Consider the following 26,687-nt stretch of genomic DNA (forward strand, 5'->3'; position numbering starts at 1 on the left):
TTTTCCCCCCCCCCCCCCTTTTTTTTTTAAAAAACCCCTTTTGGTTTTTTTAAAAAAATTTTTCCCATTTTTTTTTAAAAATTCCCCCCTTTTTTTTTCCCCCAAATTTTTTTTTTTAAACCCACCCCCCCCCCCCCCCTTTTTTTTTTCCCTCCCCTTTTTTTTAAAAAAACCCCCCCCCTTTTTTTAAAAAAACCCCCCTTTTTTTAAAATACCCCCCTTTTTTTTTTTTAAACCCCCCCCCCCCCCAAAAAATTTTTTCCCCCCCCCTTTTTTTTTAAAAAAACCCCCCCCCTTTTTTTAAAAAATTTCCCTTTTTTTTAAAATTTCCCCCTTTTTTTTTTAAAAAAAAACCCCCCCTTTTTTTAAAAAAAACCCCCCCTTTTTTTTCCCAACATTTTTTTTTTTTTTAAACTTTTTTCCCCCTTTTGGAAAAAAACCCCCCTTTTTTTTTAAACCCCCCCTTTTTTTTTTTTTTTTCCCCCCCTTTTTTTTTAAAAATTTTTTTTTCCCCCTTTAAAAAAACCCCCCCCTTTTTTTTTTTAAACCCTTTTCCCCCCTTTTTTAAAAAAATTTTTTTTTTTTAAATTTTTTAAATTTTTTTTTTCCCCAAACCCTTTTTTTTTTTTTAACTCCCCAATTTTTTTTTTCCCCCCCCCCCCCGGGGGTTTAAAAATACCCCCCCTTTTTTTTCCCCCCTTTTTAAAAAAATTTTTTTCCTCCCCTTTTTTTTTTTTTTTCCCCCCCCCTTTTTTTTTTTTTTTTTTAAAAAAATTCCCCCCCCTTTTTTTTTTTCCCCCCTTTTTTTTTTTTCCCCCTTTTTTTTTTTTCCCCCAAACCCCTTTTTTTTTAAAAAAATTTTTTCCCCCTTTTTTTTAAAAAATTTCCCCCCCAAAAAAAAAAAAATTTTTTTTTTTTTTTTAAAAAAAAACCCCCCCTTTTTTTTAAAATTCCCCCTTTTTAAAAAAAAAAAAAAAAACCCCCCCCTTTTTTTTATAAAAAATTTTTTAAACCCCCCTTTTTTAAAAACCCCCCTTTTTTTTTTCCTCCCCCTTTTTAAACCCTTTTTTAAAAAAAAAAAAAACCCCCCCCCCCTTTTTTAAAAATTTTTTCCCCCCTTTTTTCCCCCCTTTTTCCTCCCCCCTTTTTTTTAAAAATTCCTACCCCTTTTTTTAAAAAAAAATTCCTTTTTTTTTAAAAAAACCCCCCCCCCCTTTTTTTAAAAAATTTCCTTAACCCCTTGTTGTATATAACAAAAAAACCCCCTTTTTTTTTAAAAAAACCCCCCTTTTTCCCCTTTTTTAAAACCCTTTTTTTCCCCTTTTTTACCCCTTTTTTTCCCCTTTTTTCCCCCCCTTTTTAAACCCCTTTTTTCCCCCTTTTTTCCCCCCCTTTTTTTTTTAAAAAAAACCCCCCCTTTTTTTTTAAAATAAAAACCCTTTTTTTTTTAAAAAACCCCCCCCCCTTTTTTTAAAAAAAAATTTTTTTTTTTCCCCCAAATATTTCCCCCCCCCTTTTTTGTGTTAAAAAATTTTTCCCCCCTTTTTTTTAAAAAAAACCCCCCCTTTTTTTAAAACCCCTTTTTTTTTTTCCCCCCTTTTTCCCCCCTTTTTTCCCCCCTTTTTTTTTTTTTAAAATTTTTTCCCCCCCCTTTTTTTCCCCCTTTTTTTTTTTTAAAACCCTATTTCCTTTTTTTTCCTTTTTTTTTCCCCCCTTTTTTAACCCCCTTTTTTCCCCCCTTTTAAAATTTTCCCCCCCTTTTTTTTTTTCCAAACCCTTTTTTTTTTAAAAAACCCTTTTTTTTTAAATTTTTTTTTTTTTTTTTTAAAAAAATTTCCCCCCCTTTTTTAAAAAAAAACCCCCCCCCTTTTTTTAAAAAAACCCCCCCCCGGTTTTAAACCCCCCCCCTTTTTTATAAACCCCAAAAACCCCCCCTTTTTTAAAAAAATTTTCCCCCCCCCCTTTTTTTTTAAAAAAAAACCCCCCCCTTTGTTTTTTTTTTTTTCCCTTTTTTTCCCCCCCGGGGGGCCTACCCCTTTTTTTAAAAACCCAAATTTTTTTTTAAAAAATTTCCCACCCCCCTTTTTTTAAAAATTTTTCCCCCCCCCGGGGGGGGGGGGGTTTTTTTTGTTTTTCCCCCTTTTCCCCCCCTTTTTTAAAACAAACCCCCCCTTTTTTTTTAAAAACATATTCCTTCCCCGGGGGGGTTTTAAAAAAAACCCCCCCCCCCCTTTTTTTTTAAAACCCTACCCCTTTTTTTTTTCCCCCCCTTTTTTAAAATTTTTTTTAAAAACCCTTTTTTCCCCCCCCTTTTTTCCCCCCCTTTTAAAAAAATTTTTTCCCATTTTTTTTTAAAAAAAACCCCCCTTTTTTTTAAAAAAAAAAAATTTTTTTTTTAAAAAACCCCCTTTTTTTTTTTTTTTAAAAAAATTTTTCCCCCCCTTTTTTTTTAAAAAAAAACCCCCCCCCCTTTTTTTTTAAAAAAAACCCCCCTTTTTTTTAAAAATTTCCCCCTTTTTTAACCCCTTTTTTTTTTTTTTTCCCCCTTTTTTTTAAAAAACCCTACCCCTTTTTTTAAAAAGACTTCCCCCCCCCTTTTTTTTAAAAAACTTCCCCCCCCTTTTTTTTAAAAAAACCCCCCCCCCCTTTTTTTTCCCCCAAAATTTTTCCCCTTTTTAAACCTTTTTCCCCTTTTTTTCCTCCCCCTTTTTTTTTTTTTAAAATTTTTTTTTTTTTTTCCCCCCCTTTTTTTTTTTTTTTTTTTTTTAAAAAAAAAAAAACCCCCCCCCCTTTTTTTTTTAAAAAAATTTTTCCCCCCTTTTTTTTTAAAAATCCCCCCCTTTTTTTAAACCCCCCCTTTTTTTAAAAAAAACCCCCCCTTTTTTTTTTCCCAAACCCTTTTTTTTTTTCATACCCCTTTTTTTTTTTTTTTTTTTAAAAAATTTTTGGGGGGGGGGGGGCCCCCCCCCCCCTTTTTTTTAAAAACCCCCCCCCTTTTTTTTTTTTTAAAAAAATTCCATTTTTTTTTTAAAAAAAAAAACCCCCCTTTTTTTTTTAAAAAAAAACCCCTTTTTTTTTTTAAACCCCTTTTTAAAACCCTTCCCCTTTTTTAAATTTTTTAATTTTTAAAAACCCCTTTTTTTAAAAAAAAAACCCCCCCCCTTTTTTTAAAAACCCCCCCCTTTTTTTTTAAAAAAAATTTCCCCCCGGTTTGTTAAAAAAATTTTTTTTTTTCCCCCCCCCTTTTTTTAAACCCCCCCCCCTTTTTTTTTTTCCCCCCTTTTTTTTTTTTTTCCCCCCCCCTTTTTTTTAAAAATACCCCCCCCCCCGGGGGGTTTAAAATATTCCACCCCTTTTTTCCCCCTTTTCCCCCCGGGGGTTTTTCCCAAACCCCCAAATTTTTTTTAAACTTTTTCCCCCCCCCTTTTTTCCCCCCCCAAAAAAAGGGGGAAAAAAATTACCCCCTTGTTGTATATAACCTACATACTTCCTACCCCTTGTTGTGTATAACTACATACTTCCTACCCCTTGTTGTATATAACCACATACTTCCTACCCCTTGTTGTGTATAACTACATACTTCCTACCCCTTGTTGTGTATAACTACATACTTCCTACCCCTTGTTGTGTATAACCTACATACTTCCTACCCCTTGTTGTGTATAACTACATACTTCCTACCCCTTGTTGTATATAACTACATACTTCCTACCCCTTGTTGTGTATAACTACATACTTCCTACCCCTTGTTGTATATAACTACATACTTCCTACCCCTTGTTGTATAACTACATACTTCCTACCCCTTGTTGTGTATAACCACATACTTCCTACCCCTTGTTGTGTATAACCTACATACTTCCTACCCCTTGTTGTGTATAACTACATACTTCCTACCCCTTGTTGTATATAACACATACTTCCTACCCCTTGTTGTGTATAACCACATACTTCCTACCCCTTGTTGTGTATAACCACATACTTCCTACCCCTTGTTGTGTATAACTACATACTTCCTACCCCTTGTTGTGTATAACTACATACTTCCTACCCCTTGTTGTATATAACTACATACTTCCTACCCCTTGTTGTGTATAACTACATACTTCCTACCCCTTGTTGTATATAACCACATACTTCCTACCCCTTGTTGTGTATAACCACATACTTCCTACCCCTTGTTGTGTATAACTACATACTTCCTACCCCTTGTTGTATATAACTACATACTTCCTACCCCTTGTTGTGTATAACACATACTTCCTACCCCTTGTTGTATAACTACATACTTCCTACCCCTTGTTGTATATAACCACATACTTCCTACCCCTTGTTGTGAGTATATTACCTCATACTCCTTGTTCATACTTGTAAGAACCCACAGCTCGTTGGGAATCCCCATTCTCAAGAACTCTGTCTGTGTATCGTACATATCCCATCCATACGACTTCTGTGCAGCAGGCAGGGAGAAATGGAAGGCATATAGTGCATCTATACTTGCTGGAAATGACAAAAAGTGTTCAAATATTTAACTGGATATCAATGCTGATCAACAGTTACATATACATATTTTATTATCCTGGGTCAGCAATCTTAATTATGATATAATTACTTGCCAATCTTTTTAATTGAAAAGATAATTATGACCTATTACATGTAAGAGGTCTGATTTCATATTTTTTTCTCAGCGAGGATGTGAGATTTACTTTGCAATAGAGTTTATTTTGCCCGCTAACCTGGACGGGAGAGATCCACCAGTGACTCATATATGTCCTGACACTCTCTATCTTTAGGGATGACAAAGGTCACACAGCGGAAGTCTTTACATCGTAGCTGTAAGGGGGAGCCTCCCGTCGTCAATGGCAGACGATCAATGGCTGCTATGTGCATATGTAAAATCTGAAAAAAAAAAAAATATCTTGAAATGTCAAATAGTTCCCAGAGCAGTGAATGATATTCAGGTTCTATATCAAAGAGATCTTTTCTTAACTTTTCATCTTGATCATTTGATAATTAAGGAAAACATTTATATGGAATTTTAATATAGATCTATCTTAACAGAACTTTCTGAGAAACTGTGATTAAGAACTGAGAAAATCCATGGTGGACACCTGCCATTTTGTTTTCATGATCAGACTCAAAATTAAATTAAATTAAAAGGGCACGACTAGGGACCTCTCCATCATTAACCTAAACCCTCCACTCAGTCTCCCCATCATTAACCTAAACCCTCCACTCAGTCTCCCATCACTAACCTAAACCCTCCCCAGACTCTCCCCATCATTAACCTACTCCACTTAGTCTCCCCATCATTAACCTAAACCCTCCACTTAGTCTCCCCATCATTAACCTAAACCCTCCACTCAGTCTCCCCATCATTAACCTAAACCCTCCACTTAGTCTCCCCATCATTAACCTAAACCCTCCACTCAGTCTCCCCATCATTAACCTAAACCTTCCACTCAGTCTCCCCATCATTAACATAAACCCTCCACTTAGTCTCCCCATCATTAACCTAAACCCTCCACTCAGTCTCCCCATCATTAACCTAAACCCTCCACTCAGTCTCCCCATCATTAACCTAAACCCTCCACTCAGTCTCCCCATCATTAACCTAAACCCTCCACTCAGTCTCCCCATCATTAACCTAAAACCTCCACTTAGTCTCCCATCATTAACCTAAACCCTCCACTTAGTCTCCCATCATTAACCTAAACCCTCCACTCAGTCTCCCCATCATTAACATAAACCCTCCACTTAGTCTCCCCATCATTAACCTAAACCCTCCACTCAGTCTCCCCATCATTAACCTAAACCCTCCACTTAGTCTCCCCATCATTAACCTAAACCCTCCACTTAGTCTCGCCATCATTAACCTAAACCCTCCACTCAGTCTCCCCATCATTAACCTAAACCCTCCACTTAGTCTCCCATCATTAAACTAAACCCTCCACTCAGTCTCCCCATCATTAACCTAAACCCTCCACTTAGTCTCCCCATCATTCACCTAAACCCTCCACTTAGTCTCCCATCATTAAACTAAACCCTCCACTCAGTCTCCCCATCATTAACCTAAACCCTCCACTTAGTCTCCCCATCATTAACCTAAACCCTCCACTCAGTCTCCCATCATTAACCTAAACCCTCCACTTAGTCTCCCCATCATTAACCTAAACCCTCCACTCAGTCTCCCATCATTAACATAAACCCTCCACTTAGTCTCCCCATCATTAACCTAAACCCCCCACTCAGTCTCCCCATCATTAACCTAAACCCTCCACTCAGTCTCCCCATCATTAACCTAAACCCTCCACTCAGTCTCCCCATCATTAACCTAAACCCTCGACTCAGTCACCCCATCATTAACCTAAACCCTCCACTCAGTCTCCCCATCATTAACCTAAACCCTCCACTCAGTCTCCCATCATTAACCTAAACCCTCCACTCAGTCTCCCATCATTAACCTAAACCCTCCACTTAGTCTCCCATCATTAACCTAAACCCTCCACTCAGTCTCCCCATCATTAACCTAAACCCTCCACTTAGTCTCCCCATCATTAACCTAAATCCTCCACTTAGTCTCCCCATTATTAACCTAAACCCTCCACTTAGTCTCCCATCATTAAACTAAACCCTCCACTCAGTCTCCCCATCATTAACCTAAACCCTCCACTCAGTCTCCCCATCATTAACCTAAACCCTCCACTCAGTCTCCCCATCATTAACCTAAACCCTCCACTTAGTCTCCCCATCATTAACTTAAACCCTCCACTTAGTCTCCCATCATTAACCTAAACCCCCCACTCAGTCTCCCCATCATTAACCTAAACCCTCCACTTAGTCTCCCATCATTAACATAAACCCTCCACTCAGTCTCCCCATCATTAACCTAAACCCTCCACTCAGTCTCCCCATCATTAACCTAAACCCTCCACTCAGTCTCCCATCATTAACCTAAACCCTCCACTCAGTCTCCCCATCATTAACTTAAACCCTCCACTCAGTCTCCCATCATTAACCTAAACCCCCCACTCAGTCTCCCCATCATTAACCTAAACCCTCCACTTAGTCTCCCATCATTAACCTAAACCCCCCACTCAGTCTCCCCATCATTAACCTAAACCCTCCACTTAGTCTCCCCATCATTAACCTAAACCCTCCACTCAGTCTCCCATCATTAACATAAACCCTCCACTCAGTCTCCCCATCATTAACCTAAACCCTCCACTCAGTCTCCCCATCATTAACCTAAACCCTCCACTCAGTCTCCCCATCATTCACCTAAACCCTCCACTTAGTCTCCCCATCATTAACCTAAACCCTCCACTTAGTCTCCCCATCATTAACCTAAACCCTCCACTTAGTCTCCCCATCATTAACATAAACCCTCCACTCAGTCTCCCCATCATTAACCTAAACCCTCCACTCAGTCTCCCCATTATTAACCTAAACCCTCCACTCAGTCTCCCCATTATTAACCTAAACCCTCCACTTAGTGTCCCCATCATTAACCTAAACCCTCCACTTAGTCTCCCCATCATTAACCTAAACCCTCCACTTAGTGTCCCCATCATTAACCTAAACCCTCCACTCAGTCTCCCCATCATTAACCTAAACCCTCCACTTAGTCTCCCATCATTAACCTAAACCCTCCACTCAGTCTCCCCATCATTAACCTAAACCCTCCACTCAGTCTCCCCATCATTAACCTAAACCCTCCACTTAGTGTCCCCATCATTAACCTAAACCCTCCACTCAGTCTCCCCATTATTAACCTAAACCCTCCACTTAGTGTCCCCATCATTAACCTAAACCCTCCACTTAGTCTCCCCATCATTAACCTAAACCCTCCACTCAGTCTCCCATCATTAACCTAAACCCTCCACTCAGTCTCCCCATCATTAACCTAAACCCTCCACTTAGTCTCCCCATCATTAACCTAAACTCTCCACTCAGTCTCCCATCATTAACCTAAACCCTCCACTTAGTCTCCCCATCATTAACCTAAACCCTCCACTCAGTCTCCCCATCATTAACCTAAACCCTCCACTTAGTCTCCCCATCATTAACCTAAACCCTCCACTCAGTCTCCCATCATTAACCTAAACCCCCCACTCAGTCTCCCCATCATTAACCTAAACCCTCCACTTAGTCTCCCATCATTAAACTAAACCCTCCACTCAGTCTCCCCATCATTAACATAAACCCTCCACTCAGTCTCCCCATCATTAACCTAAACCCTCCACTTAGTCTCCCCATCATTAACCTAAACCCTCCACTCAGTCTTCCCCATCTTTAACCTAAACCCTCCACTTAGTCTCCCCATCATTAACCTAAACCCTCCACTTAGTCTCCCATCATTAAACTAAACCCTCCACTCAGTCTCCCCATCATTAACCTAAACCCTCCACTTAGTCTCCCCATCATTAACCTAAACCCTCCACTTAGTCTCCCATCATTAAACTAAACCCTCCACTCAGTCTCCCCATCATTAACCTAAACCCTCCACTCAGTCTCCCATCATTAACCTAAACCCTCCACTTAGTGTCCCCATCATTAACCTAAACCCTCCACTCAGTCTCCCCATTATTAACCTAAACCCTCCACTCAGTCTCCCATCATTAACCTAAACCCTCCACTTAGTGTCCCCATCATTAAACTAAACCCTCCACTCAGTCTCCCCATCATTAACCTAAACCCTCCACTCAGTCTCCCATCATTAACATAAACCCTCCTCAGACTCTCCCCATCATTAACCTAAACCCTCCACTCAGTCTCCCATTATTAACCTAAACCCTTCACTCAGTCTCCCCATCATTAACCTAAACCCTCCACTCAGTCTCCCCATCATTAACCTAAACCCTCCACTTAGTCTCCCCATCATTAACCTAAACCCTCCACTCAGTCTCCCCATCATTAACCTAAACCCTCCACTCAGTCTCCCCATCATTAACCTAAACCCTCCACTTAGTCTCCCCATCATTAACCTAAACCCTCCACTCAGTCTCCCATCATTAACCTAAACCCTCCCCAGACTCTCCCCCATCATTAACCTAAACCCTCCACTAAGTCTTCCCATCATTAACCTAAACCCTCCACTCAGTCTCCCCATCATTAACCTAAACCCTCCACTCAGTCTCCCTATCATTAACCTAAACCCTCCACTCAGTCTCCCCATCATTAACCTAAACACTCCCCAGACTCTCCCCATCATTAACCTAAACCCTCCACTTCGTCTCCCCATCATTAACCTAAACCCTCCACTTTGTCTCCCCATCATTAATCTAAACCCTCCACTCAGTCTCCCCATCATTAACCTAAACCCTCCACTCAGTCTCCCCATCATTAACCTAAACCCTCCCCAGACTCTCCCCATCATTAACCTAAACCCTCCACTCAGTCTCCCCATCATTAACCTAAACCCTCCACTCAGTCTCCCCATCATTAACCTAAACCCTCCCCAGACTCTCCCCATCATTAACCTAAACCCTCCACTCAGTCTCCCCATCATTAACCTAAACCCTCCACTCAGTCTCCCCATCATTAACCTAAACCCTCCACTCAGTCTCCCATCATTAACCTAAACCCTCCACTCAGTCTCCCCATCATTAACCTAATTCCTCCACTCAGTCTCCCCATCATTAACCTAAACCCTCCACTCAGTCTCCCATCATTAGCCTAAACCCTCCACTCAGTCTCCCCATCATTAACCTAAACCCTCCACTTAGTCTCCCCATCATTAACCTAAACCCTCCACTCAGTCTCCCATCATTAACCTAAACCCTCCACTCAGTCTCCCCATCATTAACCTAAACCCTCCACTCAGTCTCCCCATCATTAACCTAAACCCTCCCCAGACTCTCCCCCATCATTAACCTTAACCCTCCACTTAGTCTCCCCATCATTAACCTAAACCCTCCACTCAGTCTCCCATCATTAGCCTAAACCCTCCACTCAGTCTCCCCATCATTAACCTAAACCCTCCACTTAGTCTCCCCATCATTAACCTAAACCCTCCACTTAGTCTCCCCATCATTAACCTAAACCCTCCACTCAGTCTCCCATCATTAACCTAAACCCTCCACTCAGTCTCCCCATCATTAACCTAAACCCTCCCCAGACTCTCCCCCATCATTAACCTAAACCCTCCACTCAGTCTCCCCATCATTAACCTAAACCCTCCACTCAGTCTCCCCATCATTAACCTAAACCCTCCACTTAGTCTCCCCATCATTAACCTAAACCCTCCACTTAGTCTCCCCATCATTAACCTAAACCCTCCACACAGTCTCCACATCATTAACCTAAACCCTCCACTCAGTCTCCCATCATTAACCTAAACCCTCCACTCAGTCTCCCCATCATTAACCTAAACCCTCCACTTAGTCTCCCCATCATTAACCTAAACCCTCCCCAGACTCTCCCCCATCATTAACCTAAACCCTCCACTTAGTCTCCCTATCATTAACCTAAACCCTCCACTCAGTCTCCCATCATTAGCCTAAACCCTCCACTCAGTCTCCCCATCATTAACCTAAACCCTCCACTTAGTCTCCCCATCATTAACCTAAACCCTCCACTTAGTCTCCCCATCATTAACCTAAACCCTCCACTCAGTCTCCCATCATTAACCTAAACCCTCCACTCAGTCTCCCATCATTAACCTAAACCCTCCACTCAGTCTCCCCATCATTAACCTAAAACCTCCACTTAGTCTCCCCATCATTAACCTAAACCCTCCACTTAGTCTCCCCATCATTAACTTAAACCCTCCACTTAGTCTCCCAATCATTAACCTAAACCCTCCACTCAGTCTCCCCATCATTAACCTAAACCCTCCACTTAGTCTCCCCATCATTAACCTAAACCCTCCACTTAGTCTCCCCATCATTAACCTAAACCCTCCACTCAGTCTCCCATCATTAACCTAAACCCTCCACTCAGTCTCCCCATTATTAACCTAAACCCTCCACTTAGTCTCCCATCATTAAACTAAACCCTCCACTCAGTCTCCCAATCATTAACCTAAACCCTCCACTCAGTCTCCCATCATTAACATAAACCCTCCACTTTGTCTATCCAGACCATCATTAAACCTTTTCTCTACCTTCCTGACCACCCTCGCTGTTAATTGTTGATTAAAGAAAGGTGACAGTTTATAGTAGAGATAATGATGCTCTTTCACAGATAATTGTACAAGGAACATAAACTGTTACAACCTTCAGAAAAAAAACATCATCCTGGAATGCTTACTTCATTGATTCTCAACCTTAATCAATTGTGAGTATATAACATCAAAGGATGTTCAGTACTAACAACCTGTACCTGTAACGTGGAGGAGCCTCATTAATGCTATATTGATTCTCTACACTCTCCAACATTGATCTCCTTCTAGCCTGTAAGGGACTGGGTTTTTATCAAACAGATTCTAACCTTTCCAGACAGTTTTAGGAACATCACATGTTGAGAATGTCATCTTGGTTCAATTCTCTTTGAGGTCCATTAAAAAAATTACAAATGGGAAAACAGATATTTAAAAAATCAATGATTTATTATACGCAATAAGTGTATGCTCCACCAGGCACTAAAATAACTGTTTGAAAATGTCATTCAATGGAAACTGAAAGGTGAGTGCAGACAGAAAACAGTGGATAAAATTGTGTCTGAATTATCCACCGCAATCATCATAAAATAAATCGGGTTTTTGGTTGACCCTTGACTTTTAGTAAAATTTATTTTGGAGAGTCAAAAACATTCCCATGGGTCTACTGAAAGGACTGTTGAATGACATTAAGTCTACTTAAGTTCAATACATTTACAGTAAAAGGAAAATTTTCATTTAATGGTGATCTTTTGGTTTTAGTACATCAGGACCACATGACAGAATGCTGACTTCCCATTAACTACACACTATGGTATCATGAGGCAATAGTGCATGCTCCTCTAGGTATTATCAAAAGTGGGCACTATCAAAAGTGGGCACTATCAAAAGAGGGCACTATCAAAAGTGGGCACAACAAAAACGGACTCTATCAAAAGTGGGCACTATCAAAAGTGGGCACAACAAAAATGGGCTCTATCAAAAGTGGGCACTATCAAAAGTGGGCACAACAAAAACGGGCTCTATCAAAAGTGGGCACTATATGACAAAAGTAGGCACTATCAAAAACGGGCTCTATCAAAAGCGGGCTCTATCAAAAGTGGGCTCTATCAAAAGTGGGCACTATCAAATTTGGCAAATGTTTGAACCTGAATCTATTGCGACATCAATGCTGTTGATGTTATTGAAACATACAGTTGAATATGAAATCAGCAAAGTAAATGTAAGTGTGATGTTCTACAAATAAATGCCTTCTTTTGAGGACACTAGCAGGTCTGATAATGTTGAGATGGAATAGTATCCTTGCCTCGGGTATTATGCCATCCCACGACAACACTGTCAGATCATAGTTCCCTCAAGGTAATAAGGTATCAATACTGTTAGCGGTATAAACAGGCATGTTGAATTCATTACAAACTTGAAGATGGCATTGTCCAAACTTCCACCCTTTCCTGGTGGTATTATCAGTATATTATCTGATTTCTTGTTATAGATTGTATATCTATATCTCTGGTACAACTTACCCATACTTCCCTTTTGCCTGCTGCATCCACAAAGATGAGATGTGTGGTCGTCAGATAGAGGGTTCCAACTGAGGACTGTCGTACCTTATACCGTTCAACCAACTTCACGTTGTCAACCTGTAAATATCGGCAACATCATAATCTTAGTTCGGTCACAAAGCACTGACAAATTCTTAGAATGTAGCTCTTTATCTTAATCAAAACTTCAACCAAGACTTTTGGTAACACTATAAATATAAAACTGGTTCAAATTTGTTCTTAGACAAGCTCTTGTCTGGCATGTAGTTGGATAAACTTACACTGTGACCTATATCATTACTTGGCCTATATGCCTTTAAAAAAGATGTTTTGATAACATCAACATAATTTTTTTCGACATACAGTCAAACCTGCCTTAGCGACCACCTGAATTAAGCGACTCCCTCTCATATTGCGACCGTATTTTACGAATATTACGAACGTTATTTACTATGCTAGTGACCTGAATTAAACGATCACCTGTCAGATGCGACTAACGACCATCATTTCCGTGTCCCAAACACTGAAAAGCGACTTTTTCATCGACTTTCTAAGTTTTAAAACGGAAGCAGAAATCATAATCAAGAAGAAACCGGACGAATCTGTCAGCTTTCAGATATTAAAAATACTTCAGAAATGCATGATATTTCTTTTTCTGTCTCAAAAATGACTTCGATTTTTTCTTCATCTCCTTCAGATTCAGGCTTTATGACAAAATGTAATCACACGTAAGGTAACCTTGTGGTAAGTATATAATGACGAGAGCCTGGAAACTTCTACTAATTACAGAGTGTCTCTCTAAAACAGGTTAACCTTGTGGTAATTATATAATGACAAGAGCCTGGAAACTTTTACTTATTACAGAGTGTCTCTCTAAAACAGGTTATAATGGCACAGATCCTCAGCCCACATGGTCTGTAATATACAGATCATGTACAGACAATAATATACATAAGGACTGCAGGGACCAGGGATCTGTAACAGGGGCTGGGGACCTGTATCAGGGGCTGGGGATCTGTACCAGGGGCCTAGGATCTGTATCAGGGACCAGGGATCTGTAACAGGGACTGGGGACCTGTATCAGGGGCTGGGGATCTGTACCTGGGGCCGGGGACCTGTATCAGGGGCTGGGGATTTGTACCTGGGGCCGGGGGCCTGTACCAGGGACCAGTATCAGGGGCTGGGGATCTGTACCTGGGGCCGGGGACCTGTATCAGGGGCTGGGGATTTGTACCTGGGGCCGGGGGCCTGTACCAGGGACCAGTATCAGGGGCTGGGGACCTGTATCAGGGGCTGGGGATCTGTACCTGGGGCCGGGGACCTGTATCAGGGGCTGGGGATTTGTACCTGGGGCCGGGGGCCTGTACCAGGGACCAGTATCAGGGGCTGGGGACCTGTATCAGGGGCTGGGGATCTGTACCAGGGGCCGAAGATTTGTACCAGAGCTAAGTAGAGCTGTCATTGATATAAGTTTTAAGTATCGATCTATTGAAAGGAAAATATAATGGTATATATCAAAACATCATTGGTGGTGTTGAGACTTATGTCCAATTATGTTTACCATTCCATGAAAAGTCTTTCTTGCCATTTCTTGACAAATTAACAAACTACCAAAGTAGTAATGGACCTATACTATCTGTTATCAAGTTTACTCAAACTAAACCATGCGTGGTGCAGACAGCGAAAGTTTCCTTCCGCCTTGCTTATTTCATTGGGAGTGTGTTTTGAGACCCTGACTAAAGGGAAATAATAACGTTTAACATGGAGCCATAATACAAAATTATACCTTTCTGTGTTTTGTTTGTTTTTATGTTAAATGTTAGTTAGATTGTTTTTATTCATTGTTTACCTTTATTTGCAAGTGAAGAAGCCTAAGGACGTGAAAATAAATGATAAGGACTCTTTTTAGGAATTTGGAGCGATTCTTTTGTGTATTACATATTACAGTCATAGACAAAATAGCTGCTCTCGACTAGCGAGAACGGACAAGAGTAGGAAGACGGAGATATCATGTAAAATAACAATTTTATCATCATATACAATTTTTGCCACAGTTGTCTACCTTTGTATCGATTCTCTGAAAAAAGAATCGATATCGTATCGAAAGACGAGAATTGACAATACATTGAGTATCGTTGGTAACGATGATCATAAGCTCTAAGGTGTACACCATTTTGTAGTATTGTGAGTTACCCACAGAAAACATCCTGTTAAAGTTCCTATATTATATACAACACAGGATTTATTATATTTCTACATTTCTACTACATCACAGAAGATGATTATGTTTTCATCAGTCATTATTGTCCATGTGTACAAGCTTAAGCCTGAATAGTAAGATGGAGCTCATTACACTGATTGTCTGTTAATTCTGTCCTCACTCCTGAGTGGTACTACCAGGTCCCGTGAGATGTGTGCGTATCTTCAGCAGTCATAGCGTGCTTTGTTAACAGATTGATCAGAGGGACTTTGTGACTTCTGATTTTAGTTCACTTATTTCGGCAGTAATTTAACATAAATTTACCCAGGAGCAATCCACCAAACAAATCTAGATAGTAACATCCTACTTTATTTTAAGGTCCACCATATAATCTTCACGGCACATTAATCTTTAGGTCCACCAGATAATCTTTATCTTTAGATCCACCAGATAATCTTTATCTTTAGGTCCACAAGATAATCTTTATCTTTATATCCACCAGATAATCTTTATCTTTAGGTCCACCAGATAATCTTTATCTTTAGATCCACCAGATAATCTTTATCTTTAGATCCACTAGATAATCTTTATCTTTAGGTCCACTAGATAATATTTATCTTTAGGTCTACTAGATAATATTTATCTTTAGGTCCACCAGATAATCTTTATCTTATTTCCACCGGACAATCTTTATCTTTAGGTCCACCAGATAATCTTTATCTTTAGATCCACCAGACAATCTTTATCTTTAGGTTCACCAGATAATCGTTATCTTTAGGTTCACCAGATAATCTTTATCATTCGGTCAACTAGATAATCTTTATCTTTAGGTCCACTAGAAATCTTTATCTTTAGGTCTACCAGATAATATTTATCTTTAGGTCCACCAGATAATCTTTATTGTAAGGTCCACTAGATAGTCTTCACAGCAGACTGTTAGTACCCAAGTATTTGAACTTCTTAAGAAAGCTGAGTGGAAAAATTCCAGTTGTGAAACAAGATAACAACCAAAGACAAGAAGCCCAATGGGTCTGTATCGCTTCACCTAGATCTACAGCAACTTTGAAGTTGATTTAGGTAATTTCTACAAATACTACGCTGAATGTAACCACTTTATTCAAATATCAGAGCAGGCTAGGTTTATTCATGTCAATACATTTTCTCGTCCTTCATTCCAACATACTATATAATATCAGGTCTCTGAGTCTCTTGGCTATCAAAAAAACATTGTTTAAAAATTCAAGCCTTGAATGTAGGTCAAGGTCATTCATTTCAACAAACTTTGTAGCCCTTCACTTCAGCATGCTACAGGCCGATTATCAAGCCCCTGGGTATCTTGGTTATTGAGAAGCTGTTAACAGATTTTAGAATATTTAATCCCCGTGACCTTGAATGTATGTCAAAGTCATTCATTTAAAAAAAACTTGGTAGCCCTTCATACAAGCATGCTACAGGCCCAACATCAAGTCCCTGGGCCTCTTGGTTACTGAGAAGTCATTCAAAGATTTTAGCCTATTTGACCCCTGTGCCCTTGAATGTATACGTAGGTCAAGGTCAATCATGTGAAAAAACTTGGTAGCCCTTTTACTCCCTAGATGCTACAGGTCTTTGTGCCTCTTGGTTTTGGAGAAGAAGTTGTTTAAAGGACAAAGTTGACGACAGATGGATGCCAGGCCACAACATAAGCTTACTTGCCATTTGAGGCGCAGTTCTGTTTCAGTGGTAAAAATTTAAAATGTTAGTTCTATTGAATTCTGTAGTGGCAGAATGTCTTAGAAGGAACCATGTTCAGAGGCATGGCACCACCACACAGGGACTATTGGAGACTTGGTCGTTATTACTATAGTGCCAGCGGTAGCCTAGACATGCATACTTGACTTTGTGTTCCCTGCATCATTTGTCAAACCAGAGAATTATATAACAAGACCCAAAACAAAGTGACCAATGTCTCAATATTAATATTTCTTGATGAAAAATAAGAAATCAAACTTGATACAGTATGCCTGTGCATGTAGAATTGCCACCTGTGGGCAGTAAAACACACACTGTCCCATTACTAGACTGTACACACAGTAAAGGATCAATACTGGTAGCATCCAAACAAAATCTTCATGTAATAAACTACCATCTGAACCAGAAAATCCATTTCCTTCACACCCTCCGACCAGCAACTGAAGCAGTAAAGACTGCTCAATATCTACCCCTAAACAAAGTCGTATAAAAGCTTTAAGTGATTAGCTGTCAGACACAACACTTTGTAGATTGAGAGTTAACCTCTATATCCAGAGGTACCAGACATTATAGGTAAGCTGCCTCAGGTCCTAGACTGGCTGTTCAGATCTTCAGTGTTTACTTGGCTGGGGAGACAGCCATGTTTGGCCATCATGTGTCCGTACCAGCTGGTAAGCTTTAAGTTGGTCAGAAATTTCATGTTGATTGGGTGGTATACCAAAAAATGGTCGGAATTTCGATTGGTATAGGTAACCCGTGTCACTTGTACAAGACCTGACAAATGTAGTGATCAAGTTCCAATATCTGATTGCCTGACACCTACATCACCTAGACACCTGGTTCTTGACAATTCAGAGATTTAATTTGTCTCGTGTGACAATGCCTATTTTGCTGAATAATACTTTTTCCTCAGACACAGACACAGTGTTATCAATAATCTAGCGAGAGGACAAATCTACCATTTTTATAGGCCATTGTGATGCATCGCACATAAGATTTCAGGATAGTTAAACATCTCTACCAACATCTTCAGTACTAATAGGTAAACAGCTTTCATACATACCATATGTGATGTTATCTCACAGAAAATATAAAATTTCCATTTGTACCCATATACCTTAGTGTACCTATGTAAAATTATTAAACACTTACAGCTGAGGGATCCCTCACTGAGAGTAGGCTTAAAACCTCTGGAACATATCAAAACTAAGTCACTCATTGGTGGACTCAGCTCACTGACTGAGGGGACTCTCACTGATAGTAGACTAACCTTAGAGACTGTAGACTCACTAACTGAGGTGATACCTCACTGACAGTAGACTAACCTTAGAGACTGTAGACTCACTGACTGAGGGGACTCTCACTGACAGTAGACTAACCTTAGAGACTGTAGACTCACTGACTGAGGGGACTCTCACTGATAGTAGACTAACCTTAGAGACTGTAGACTCACTGACTGAGGGGACCCTCACTGACAGTAGACTAACCTTAGAGACTGTAGACTCACTGACTGAGGGGACCCTCACTGATAGTAGACTAACCTTAGAGACTGTAGACTCACTGACTGAGGCGACTCTCACTGATAGTAGACTAACCTTAGAGACTGTAGACTTACTGACTGAGGGGACCCTCACTGATAGTAGACTAACCTTAGAGACTGTAGACTCACTGACTGAGGGGACTCTCACTGATAGTAGACTAACCTTAGAGACTGTAGACTCACTGACTGAGGGGACTCTCACTGATAGTAGACTAACCTTAGAGACTGTAGACTCACTGACTGAGGGAACCCTCACTGATAGTAGACTAACCTTACAGACTGTAGACTTACTGACTGAGGGGACTCTCACTGATAGTAGACTAACCTTAGAGACTGTAGACTTACTGACTGAGGGGACCCTCACTGATAGTAGACTAAACTTAGAGACTGTAGACTCACTGACTGAGGGAACCCTCACTGATAGTAGACTAACCTTAGAGACTGTAGACTCACTGACTGAGGGGACCCTCACTAATATTAGACTAAACTTAGGGATTGTAAAACTTTAGACTCACTGATTGTATTTTTGATTAATTGACTCAGTTCACTCATATATTCCTTCTTCAAATCGCGCTGAATTTATAACAGATATGGGGTGCTAGATTAAAGATAAAACTCTGTATTTACTATATCTAGCAAGCAGCCAGGTTGTAGGCCATTTTAATATGTTCTGAAAAACTTGCCTTGTGGCCATGTCTCTTAGTAAACTCATTCCTGAAACGTTGTATATTAGGTTTGTTCTGTCACATTGTAAATTATATTAGGTTTGTTCTGTCACATTGTAAATTATATTAGGTTTGTTCTGTCACGTTGTAAATTATATTAGGTTTGTTCTGTGTCTTGCTGATTTCTCTTTTAATTCTGTTGTGTGCCAACTGATATGGTATCTACATCCCTACCATGATTCTGATATTGATGGCTAAACTCTAGTTTTGTCAGATATTTTTATGTCACATTCTGTTTTTGTCTGTACAGCTCCTGCCTTTGTCTGACTACCATATTCGTCATAAAGCTGCTGCCATAAACAGTTCTTTGTCTGTTTTAGCTACATGTACAAGATCTAGATGTGTATGCAAATTTGCCACAAATGCTTTGTTTCATTTATCAAATGATATCTGCCTCCAGTCACAGAAAGCAAATTATCATATATAAACGTTGTTCTTACAATCCTGAAATTGATTTTCAAACTGGCATCAAACTGTCTGCCATTCCCCAGGGTACCACAGCAATATACTGACGGTATTCTTCTGGCCCAATATCCTACTCAAGTCACTTACATTCTCTCACAGCAAGGAAATCTGACCAATGCCAGGCTTTTACTGTACAGAAATAATGGCCACCAGGCTTATCATTTTTTACTTAGTCAGCTGATCAATGCTGCTTCACTTAATCACCATATCTGTTACATTGCTTCCTAATTGGTTGATCCTACTGGGTCAAAATCTGGAATAATCAATTAAACAAATGAAGTTAGGACTAGAGACTGTAACAGTTATTACAGGTAATTATCATGTGGTGTGTAATTGACCTTGACTTCAGATACAACCTCTCTCAAGGTCACTGCTTTACTACATCATTTTCAGCTATATGGTCTAAAGGTGAAGGTCAATGATTTTACCAGTCTGTCATTCACATACTCCAAAGGTCAAGTTTCTGATCTTAACAAACATATACAGAGCCTGAATTTATAAAGTTGATAGAGCGAATGTCAATTTTGTATATTCTATTTATAGTAACAGTGAACACAATTTCCACAAGAGGATTTCTGATTACTTACTTTCTGTTTCATGACAATCACATGTAGAATGATGTCGGTGGCACCAAACTACTACTTAGGTTGATTTATGACCTTGCTTTTGACCCCAGTAACACTGTACAAGAGCAGATGTACATGTATGGGGGATGTTTTACAATCTGATATAAAATGCACTGCTTTTTTTCACTGGTTTGGATTGGGGCCTTTTTGTCATATTTCGGGAAAAACATTGGTGAATTAGTAAGGATATTTTCAGGAGTAAACTGCAAATAGTTGGAATTTGGCTTAAAGTATTTTCAATTGGGAATAGGTCCCATTATCGACCCTAAAAAAGCCCTAAAAATCCCTGAAGCCAGATAAGTTTGTAAATAAAATCTATAAATAGTAATAGTGACCTTGTTTCTGACCTATCTATGATATGTTTCACAACAAACTGGACAAGTAAAGATACTGTCATGTGATAGTTGGACACAGAAACAAGCAGAACCCTGGACACAGAAACAAGCAGAACCCTACATAGATCTAACGTCACAGGTGCAGAATGAAAAGGTCGCCAGCAATTTGTGCCCATTAGTCACTTATGTGATTATTTATTGATGAATTATGTCCAGATGATTTGAGGTGTTTCAGCTATAAATAACTTGGCCCAACAGCGACATCCCAGTATGGTAGTTATATGTATTTAGCTTGCAGTCATGAGCATAAAACATTCGCCACTAATCTCCAAGGAATGCTTCATGAATATTGAGAAAAAACCAGTCTGATCTCTGCTAGCGCTTAGTAACAATTAACATTTGTCAGGAAGTGTCAGCCATTTGGGCTTCCACTACCAAACAATAGCACCATTATCAAGATAAAACATACTCACTTATGATGCAGATAAGTGTATTCCATTGTTATATTTCTCACAAGAAACAAAGATTAATAATTTATTTGACACTAAACAAATTTGTAATCATTATGCTATTTTCAGTTAAGAGATTATATCAATCAATTCACCAGTTACATAAGGACTGTATGTAGATAAGGTCATTTCCACATACTGATTTTTCTGCGAAACATATATACAACATTTAGCAATACTGTATTATTTCTATGACAGTTTTTGCTGTAATTATATAACAATCCCGCTAAATTGCAGAATTACATGCTCCTTTGTTCAAACTTCTCCTCGGCCCATAAAATACTTTATATTGATTACATATTTCCGGTTCCCATGCTGATAAGTACTTCATCAGAAAATCTGGTCATTATCATATAGATAAGGGACCAGAAAGCTGTGTGTCATTAAATTATCAATAACTTTGATCACTAGTACCATGTTATAGATCTAAATATTCTACAGCTCTTCAGCTTCTCTTGACTGTATTACAGGATCCAATGGCCCCTATGTTACACCCTTGTTGTCAAGGCCTCTGTGTAAAACCTCCAGGTCCTTGTGTAAAACCTCCAGGCCTCTGTGTAAAACCTCCAGATCCCTGTGTTAAAGCCTCCTGGCCTCTGTGTTAAAATCTCCAGGTCCCTGTGCAAAACCTCAATGCCTCTGTGTAAAACCTCCTGGCCACTGTGTTAAAGCCTCCATGTCCATGTGTTAAAATCTCCAGGTCCCTGTGTTAAAGCCTCCATGTCCATGTGTTAAAGCCTCCATTCCCATGTGTTGAAAGCCTCCAGGTCCCTGTGCTATCCCTGTTTCCAGTCTATCGGTCATCCCTATCTAATAAGTTACAATTCAACCTCCTGATACATGTACAGTCTTAACAGATTCCAGGATTTCAGGCCTCTTTGCCATCTCTGTGCCAGTCACAACTTAAACCCCTATGTTGGAACCTTTGTTACAAGCGAAAATGAATTCTCTTAAGGGCCCTGTAATATAAATTCTAGATTCCACAGTTAACAGTCTCTAGGTCCCTGTGTTACAGCCCATTTGTACTGAGCATCCCATTAATGGAATTGTCAGCTATAATCGTTGGATTGATCACCAGGCCCTCACTGCTTCCATCATCGATAATGTATTACATTCTACTACTGGGTAATGTACAGCTGTATCTACCAGTAAACTTCTGGTAAATAGTTTTCCAATGATACACATCATATGTACATTTTAGTATACATTTTTAAAGAAAACATTAAGAACTGACCAAACTTGAAGGTTCCAGCTATTGTTGTGTTACTTTATTGTTAACTATGCAAACAAGATATCTGCACTAAAGCAACTGTTTCCTGAACTCTGGTGCATCAAAAACAAGAGGCCCAGAGGACCTGCATCACTCACCTAGATATTTCAAAATCATGGCAATTAAAATACTCTCATATCAGTTATATTACAAATATATTTTCTACTTTTTTAGTTATATATAATGGTTCAAACCTCCTCTACCACTCAATTTACTTTCAAACCACAATAATAGACAAAAAAGACTTTAAACAAAGCCCAGACTCATCCCACAACTAATGACAGATTCTGACAACTTCATCAATACAAATGAGTACATTGAAGATATGTTGCTACACCTAAATTCCTCTCAATAATGTTTAGAAGCAGGGGACTAATTTGAAGAAATAGCCAATTGAATGTTCAACAACAATCAATCAACTTTCAATTAACTAGAGAATGTCTGTAACGCATGAAACCCACTACTCCTCTGCACCAATGCTTCCTGTGTAAAAAGATGTAGATCCATGCCAGACTAAGACAGAATGTACAACCTGATGTCATGATACTGTTGCGTAAATATGAATGAAATCTGTTGAGTTCTCAAGATATAACATTGATACAAACAGGACTAGACTGTTCCCCAACCTGACAGACATATATGGGAAACAAAAAATCCATACTCATAAAATGGCAGGGATATAAACAGTCTATGGAAAGGCATATACCTAGATATAAATCTACAATATGACTGGCAGTATATGGGAAGGCATACACCTAGATACAAATCTACACTATGACTGGCAGTATATGGGAAGGCATACACTTAGCTATAAATCTACACTATGACTGGCAGTATATGGGAAGGCATACACCGAGATACAAATCTACACTATGACTGGCAGTATATGGGAAGGCATACACCGAGATACAAATCTACACTATGACTGGCAGTTTATGGGAAGGCATACACCTAGATATAAATCTACACTATGACTGGCAGTTTATGGGAAGGCATACACTTAGATATAAATCTACACTATGACTGGCAGTATATGGGAAGGCATACACTTAGATATAAATCTACACTATGACTGGCAGTATATGGGAAGGCATACACCGAGATATAAATCTACACTATGACTGGCAGTTTATGGGAAGGCATACACCTAGATACAAATCTACACTATGACTGTCAGTATATGGGAAGGCATACACCTAGATATACATCTACAATATGACTGGCAGTATATGGGAAGGAATACACCTAGATATACATCTACACTATGACTGGCAGTATATGGAAGACATACACCGAGATATAAATCTACAATATGACTGGCAGTATATGGGAAGGCATACACCAAGATATAAATCTACACTATGACTGGCAGTATATGGGAAGGCATACACCGAGATACAAATCCATAGGATGGCAGGTGGTGTATGGAACCACTAAATAAGTTAAATATTTTCCTGAACTCCAAGACAGTATCAAGCTAAGAAGATTACTTCATCAATAAAGTATGGGTGTGTAGAGTTGTAGGCAATCAGCATTCTGGTGATATGTTTACAGCTACCTATATACCAGTGGTATATAAACACATCTCACACTGACATTAAAAGTACTGCTCCAAGCTGGACTCCCAAGGCGGACATGAAAACCCTGATTACCGATTGTCAGTTCTCTGTAATCCTCAAGTACAAATGGCCGTGACTTGTAGAGATGTTATCACACTTAACATTACATCAGGCATCTCCATCAAATTACTGAACCGTAGTTGTTGTTCATTTACACAACATGTAATCAATAATGACCAAAGGGTTTTAGAATTATACATCAAACAAAAAGATTAAAACATGAACATACAACTTCATACAATATCATGGTATAGATGTGACCTCATTAACTATTGTACAGCAGAATGATATATATAGATCTCACCTCATTATAACTTTCTATATCATGGTATAGATGTGACCTCATTATAACTTTCTATATCATGGTATACATCTGACCTCATTATAACTTTCTATATCATGGTATACATCTGACCTAATTATAACTTTCTATATCATGGTATACATCTGACCTAATTATAACTTTCTATATCATGGTATAGATCTGACCTGATTATAACTTTCTATATCATGGTATACATCTGACCTAATTATAACTTTCTATATCATGGTATACATCTGACCTCATTATAACTTTCTATATCATGGTATACATCTGATCTCATTATAACTTTCTATATCATGGTATACATCTGACCTTATTATAACTTTCTATATCATGGTATAGATTTGACCTCATTATAACTTTCTATATCATGGTATAGATTTGACCTCATTATAACTTTCTATATCATGGTATACATCTGACCTTATTATAACTTTCTATATCATGGTATACATCTGACCTCATTATAACTTTCTATATCATGGTATACATCTGACCTCATTATAACTTTCTATATCATGGTATAGATTTGACCTCATTATAACTTTCTATATCATGGTATACATCTGACCTCATTATAACTTTCTATATCATGGTATAGATTTGACCTCATTATAACTTTCTATATCATGGTATAGATTTGACCTAATTATAACTTTCTATATCATGGTATAGATTTGACCTCATTATAACTTTCTATATCATGGTATAGATTTGACCTCATTATAACTTTCTATATCATGGTATAGATTTGACCTCATTACAACTATTGTACAACAGTGTAGTGTAGATCTGACCTCAATACAATTTTTTGTACAGGACAACTTGTTTGTATGTAGCAGTACAGGACAGTTTATCTATGTTGATATGATAGAGGGTGGCTAATTTGTGAGATGATGATTACAGTACAGCTTATGTCCATGTGGACATGAGTACAGTATGGTTTATGTGTGTGGAGAGTAATACAGGTTGGCTTATTTTTGTGGATATGAGTAAAAAACAGTATATTTGTGTCGAAAGGAGTATGGACAGGCTTATTTGTGTGAAGAGGAGTTCAGGACGACTTATTTATGTGGAGAGGAGTTCAGGATGACTTATTTGTGTGGAGAGGAGTTCAGGATGACTTATTTGTGTGGAGAGGAGTTCAGGATGACTTATTTATGTGGAGAGGAGTTCAGGATGACTTATTTGTGTGGAGAGGAGTTCAGGATGACTAATTTGTGTGGAGAGAAGTTCAGGATGACTTATTTATGTGGAGAGGAGTTCAGGATGATTTATTTGTGTGGAGAGGAGTTCAGGATGACCTCTTTGTGTGGAGAGGAGTTCAGGATGACTTATTTATGTGGAGAGGAGTTCAGGATGACCTCTTTGTGTGGAGAGGAGTTCAGGATGACTTATTTATGTGAAGAGGAGTTCAGGATGACTAATTTGTGTGGAGAGGAGTTCAGGATGACTTATTTGTGTGGAGAGGAGTTCAGGATGACTTATTTGTGTGGAGAGGAGTTCAGGATGACTTATTTGTGTGGAGAAGAGTTCAGGATGACTTATTTGTGTGGAGAGGAGTTCAGGATGACTAATTTGTGTGGAGAGGAGTTCAGGATGACTTATTTGTGTGGAGAGGAGTTCAGGATGACTTATTTATGTGGAGAGGAGTTCAGGATGACTAATTTGTGTGGAGAGGAGTTCAGGATGACTTATTTATGTGGAGAGGAGTTCAGGATGACTAATTTGTGTGGAGAGGAGTTCAGGTTGACTTATTTGTGTAGAGAGGAGTTCAGGATGACTAATTTGTGTGGAGAGGAGTTCAGGATGACTTATTTGTGTGGAGAGGAGTTCAGGATGACTTATTTGTGTGGAGAGGAGTTCAGGATGACTTATTTGTGTGGAGATGAATAAAGACAGGTTTTTGAGTGGATCCAAAAAATGTGTTCCGTAATACATACCTTATCAACGGAAGACTCCGAGAGGAGTCTGATATCCAGAACATTTCCCATTTCATGTATACAGGTGTGTGCCAAGGCCTCGATCTTGTCATGGGTCCACTCCAGCACGTTCATGGGTGATTTATAGTGCTGCGCTCCCCAGGACAACACCTGGCCTATAATGGTGGTGGTCGACACCCTGATAACACACGCCCCACCTAGGAAAAAAACCTTGATCTGTGACTCGGACCACAGGCCTAAATCCTAGATCAGTGACTCAAACACCTTCGGCCTGGATCCCCAATCGTTTTCTGGGACCTGGCCTAAATCCCTAGTCTGTGTCTAGGACAACCTCCCCTGGTGGTGTCCGACACGGAATGGCATGGAAAAACAGTCACAGACCCCTAAGGTCATGGATGAGTGGAGATTGTCATTCAATCAATGTAGCATCAGTTGTGATTAGTCAGTGTTCCCAGGAGGACTAAAGGGTACATATATACCATGTGTCTCGACAGTCATTCACCAATAATTAATGGCTAAATGAATGAAGGAATCAATACAGGGTATTTGTTGACAAGTGATGGTACATATAGTATACACATCACTCAAGTCACTACACACGTGGCTCCTTACTCGCATTACTCAACCATTTAAACAATTCCTGAGGATTCCTGAGGAAGCTAATTAATTGATTACATAGTAAGCTAGACCCTATAGTCTGGGCATTTATATAATAAAATATACAAATATTTTCGAAGTTAGAGCAGAACTATTTCCT

At 39.3% G+C, this 26,687-nt stretch overlaps 1 protein-coding gene across 3 annotated transcripts in view; it reads right to left on the reverse strand.

Annotated features, from left to right (window-relative positions):
- LOC117328811 (myotubularin-related protein 8-like) overlaps positions 1–26,687 on the reverse strand; it is an 88,125-nt gene that overhangs the window by 24,456 nt on the left and 36,982 nt on the right. For 2 of the 3 annotated variants that reach the window (XM_033886370.1, XM_033886372.1), the window contains exons 1-4: positions 25,931–26,170; positions 12,625–12,741; positions 4,737–4,899; positions 4,349–4,500 (exon numbers count right to left, since the gene is read on the reverse strand). In XM_033886370.1, the coding sequence (XP_033742261.1) occupies positions 4,349–4,500; positions 4,737–4,899; positions 12,625–12,741; positions 25,931–26,044 (546 nt within the window). In that variant the 5' untranslated portion in view covers positions 26,045–26,170. Of the gene's footprint in view, positions 1–4,348; positions 4,501–4,736; positions 4,900–12,624; positions 12,742–25,930; positions 26,171–26,687 lie in introns of those variants that run through there. The other variant, XM_033886371.1, reaches the window with a different exon arrangement.

Source organism: Pecten maximus, chromosome 6 (genome assembly GCF_902652985.1).
Source record: "Pecten maximus chromosome 6, xPecMax1.1, whole genome shotgun sequence".
Taxonomy (NCBI): domain Eukaryota; kingdom Metazoa; phylum Mollusca; class Bivalvia; order Pectinida; family Pectinidae; genus Pecten; species Pecten maximus.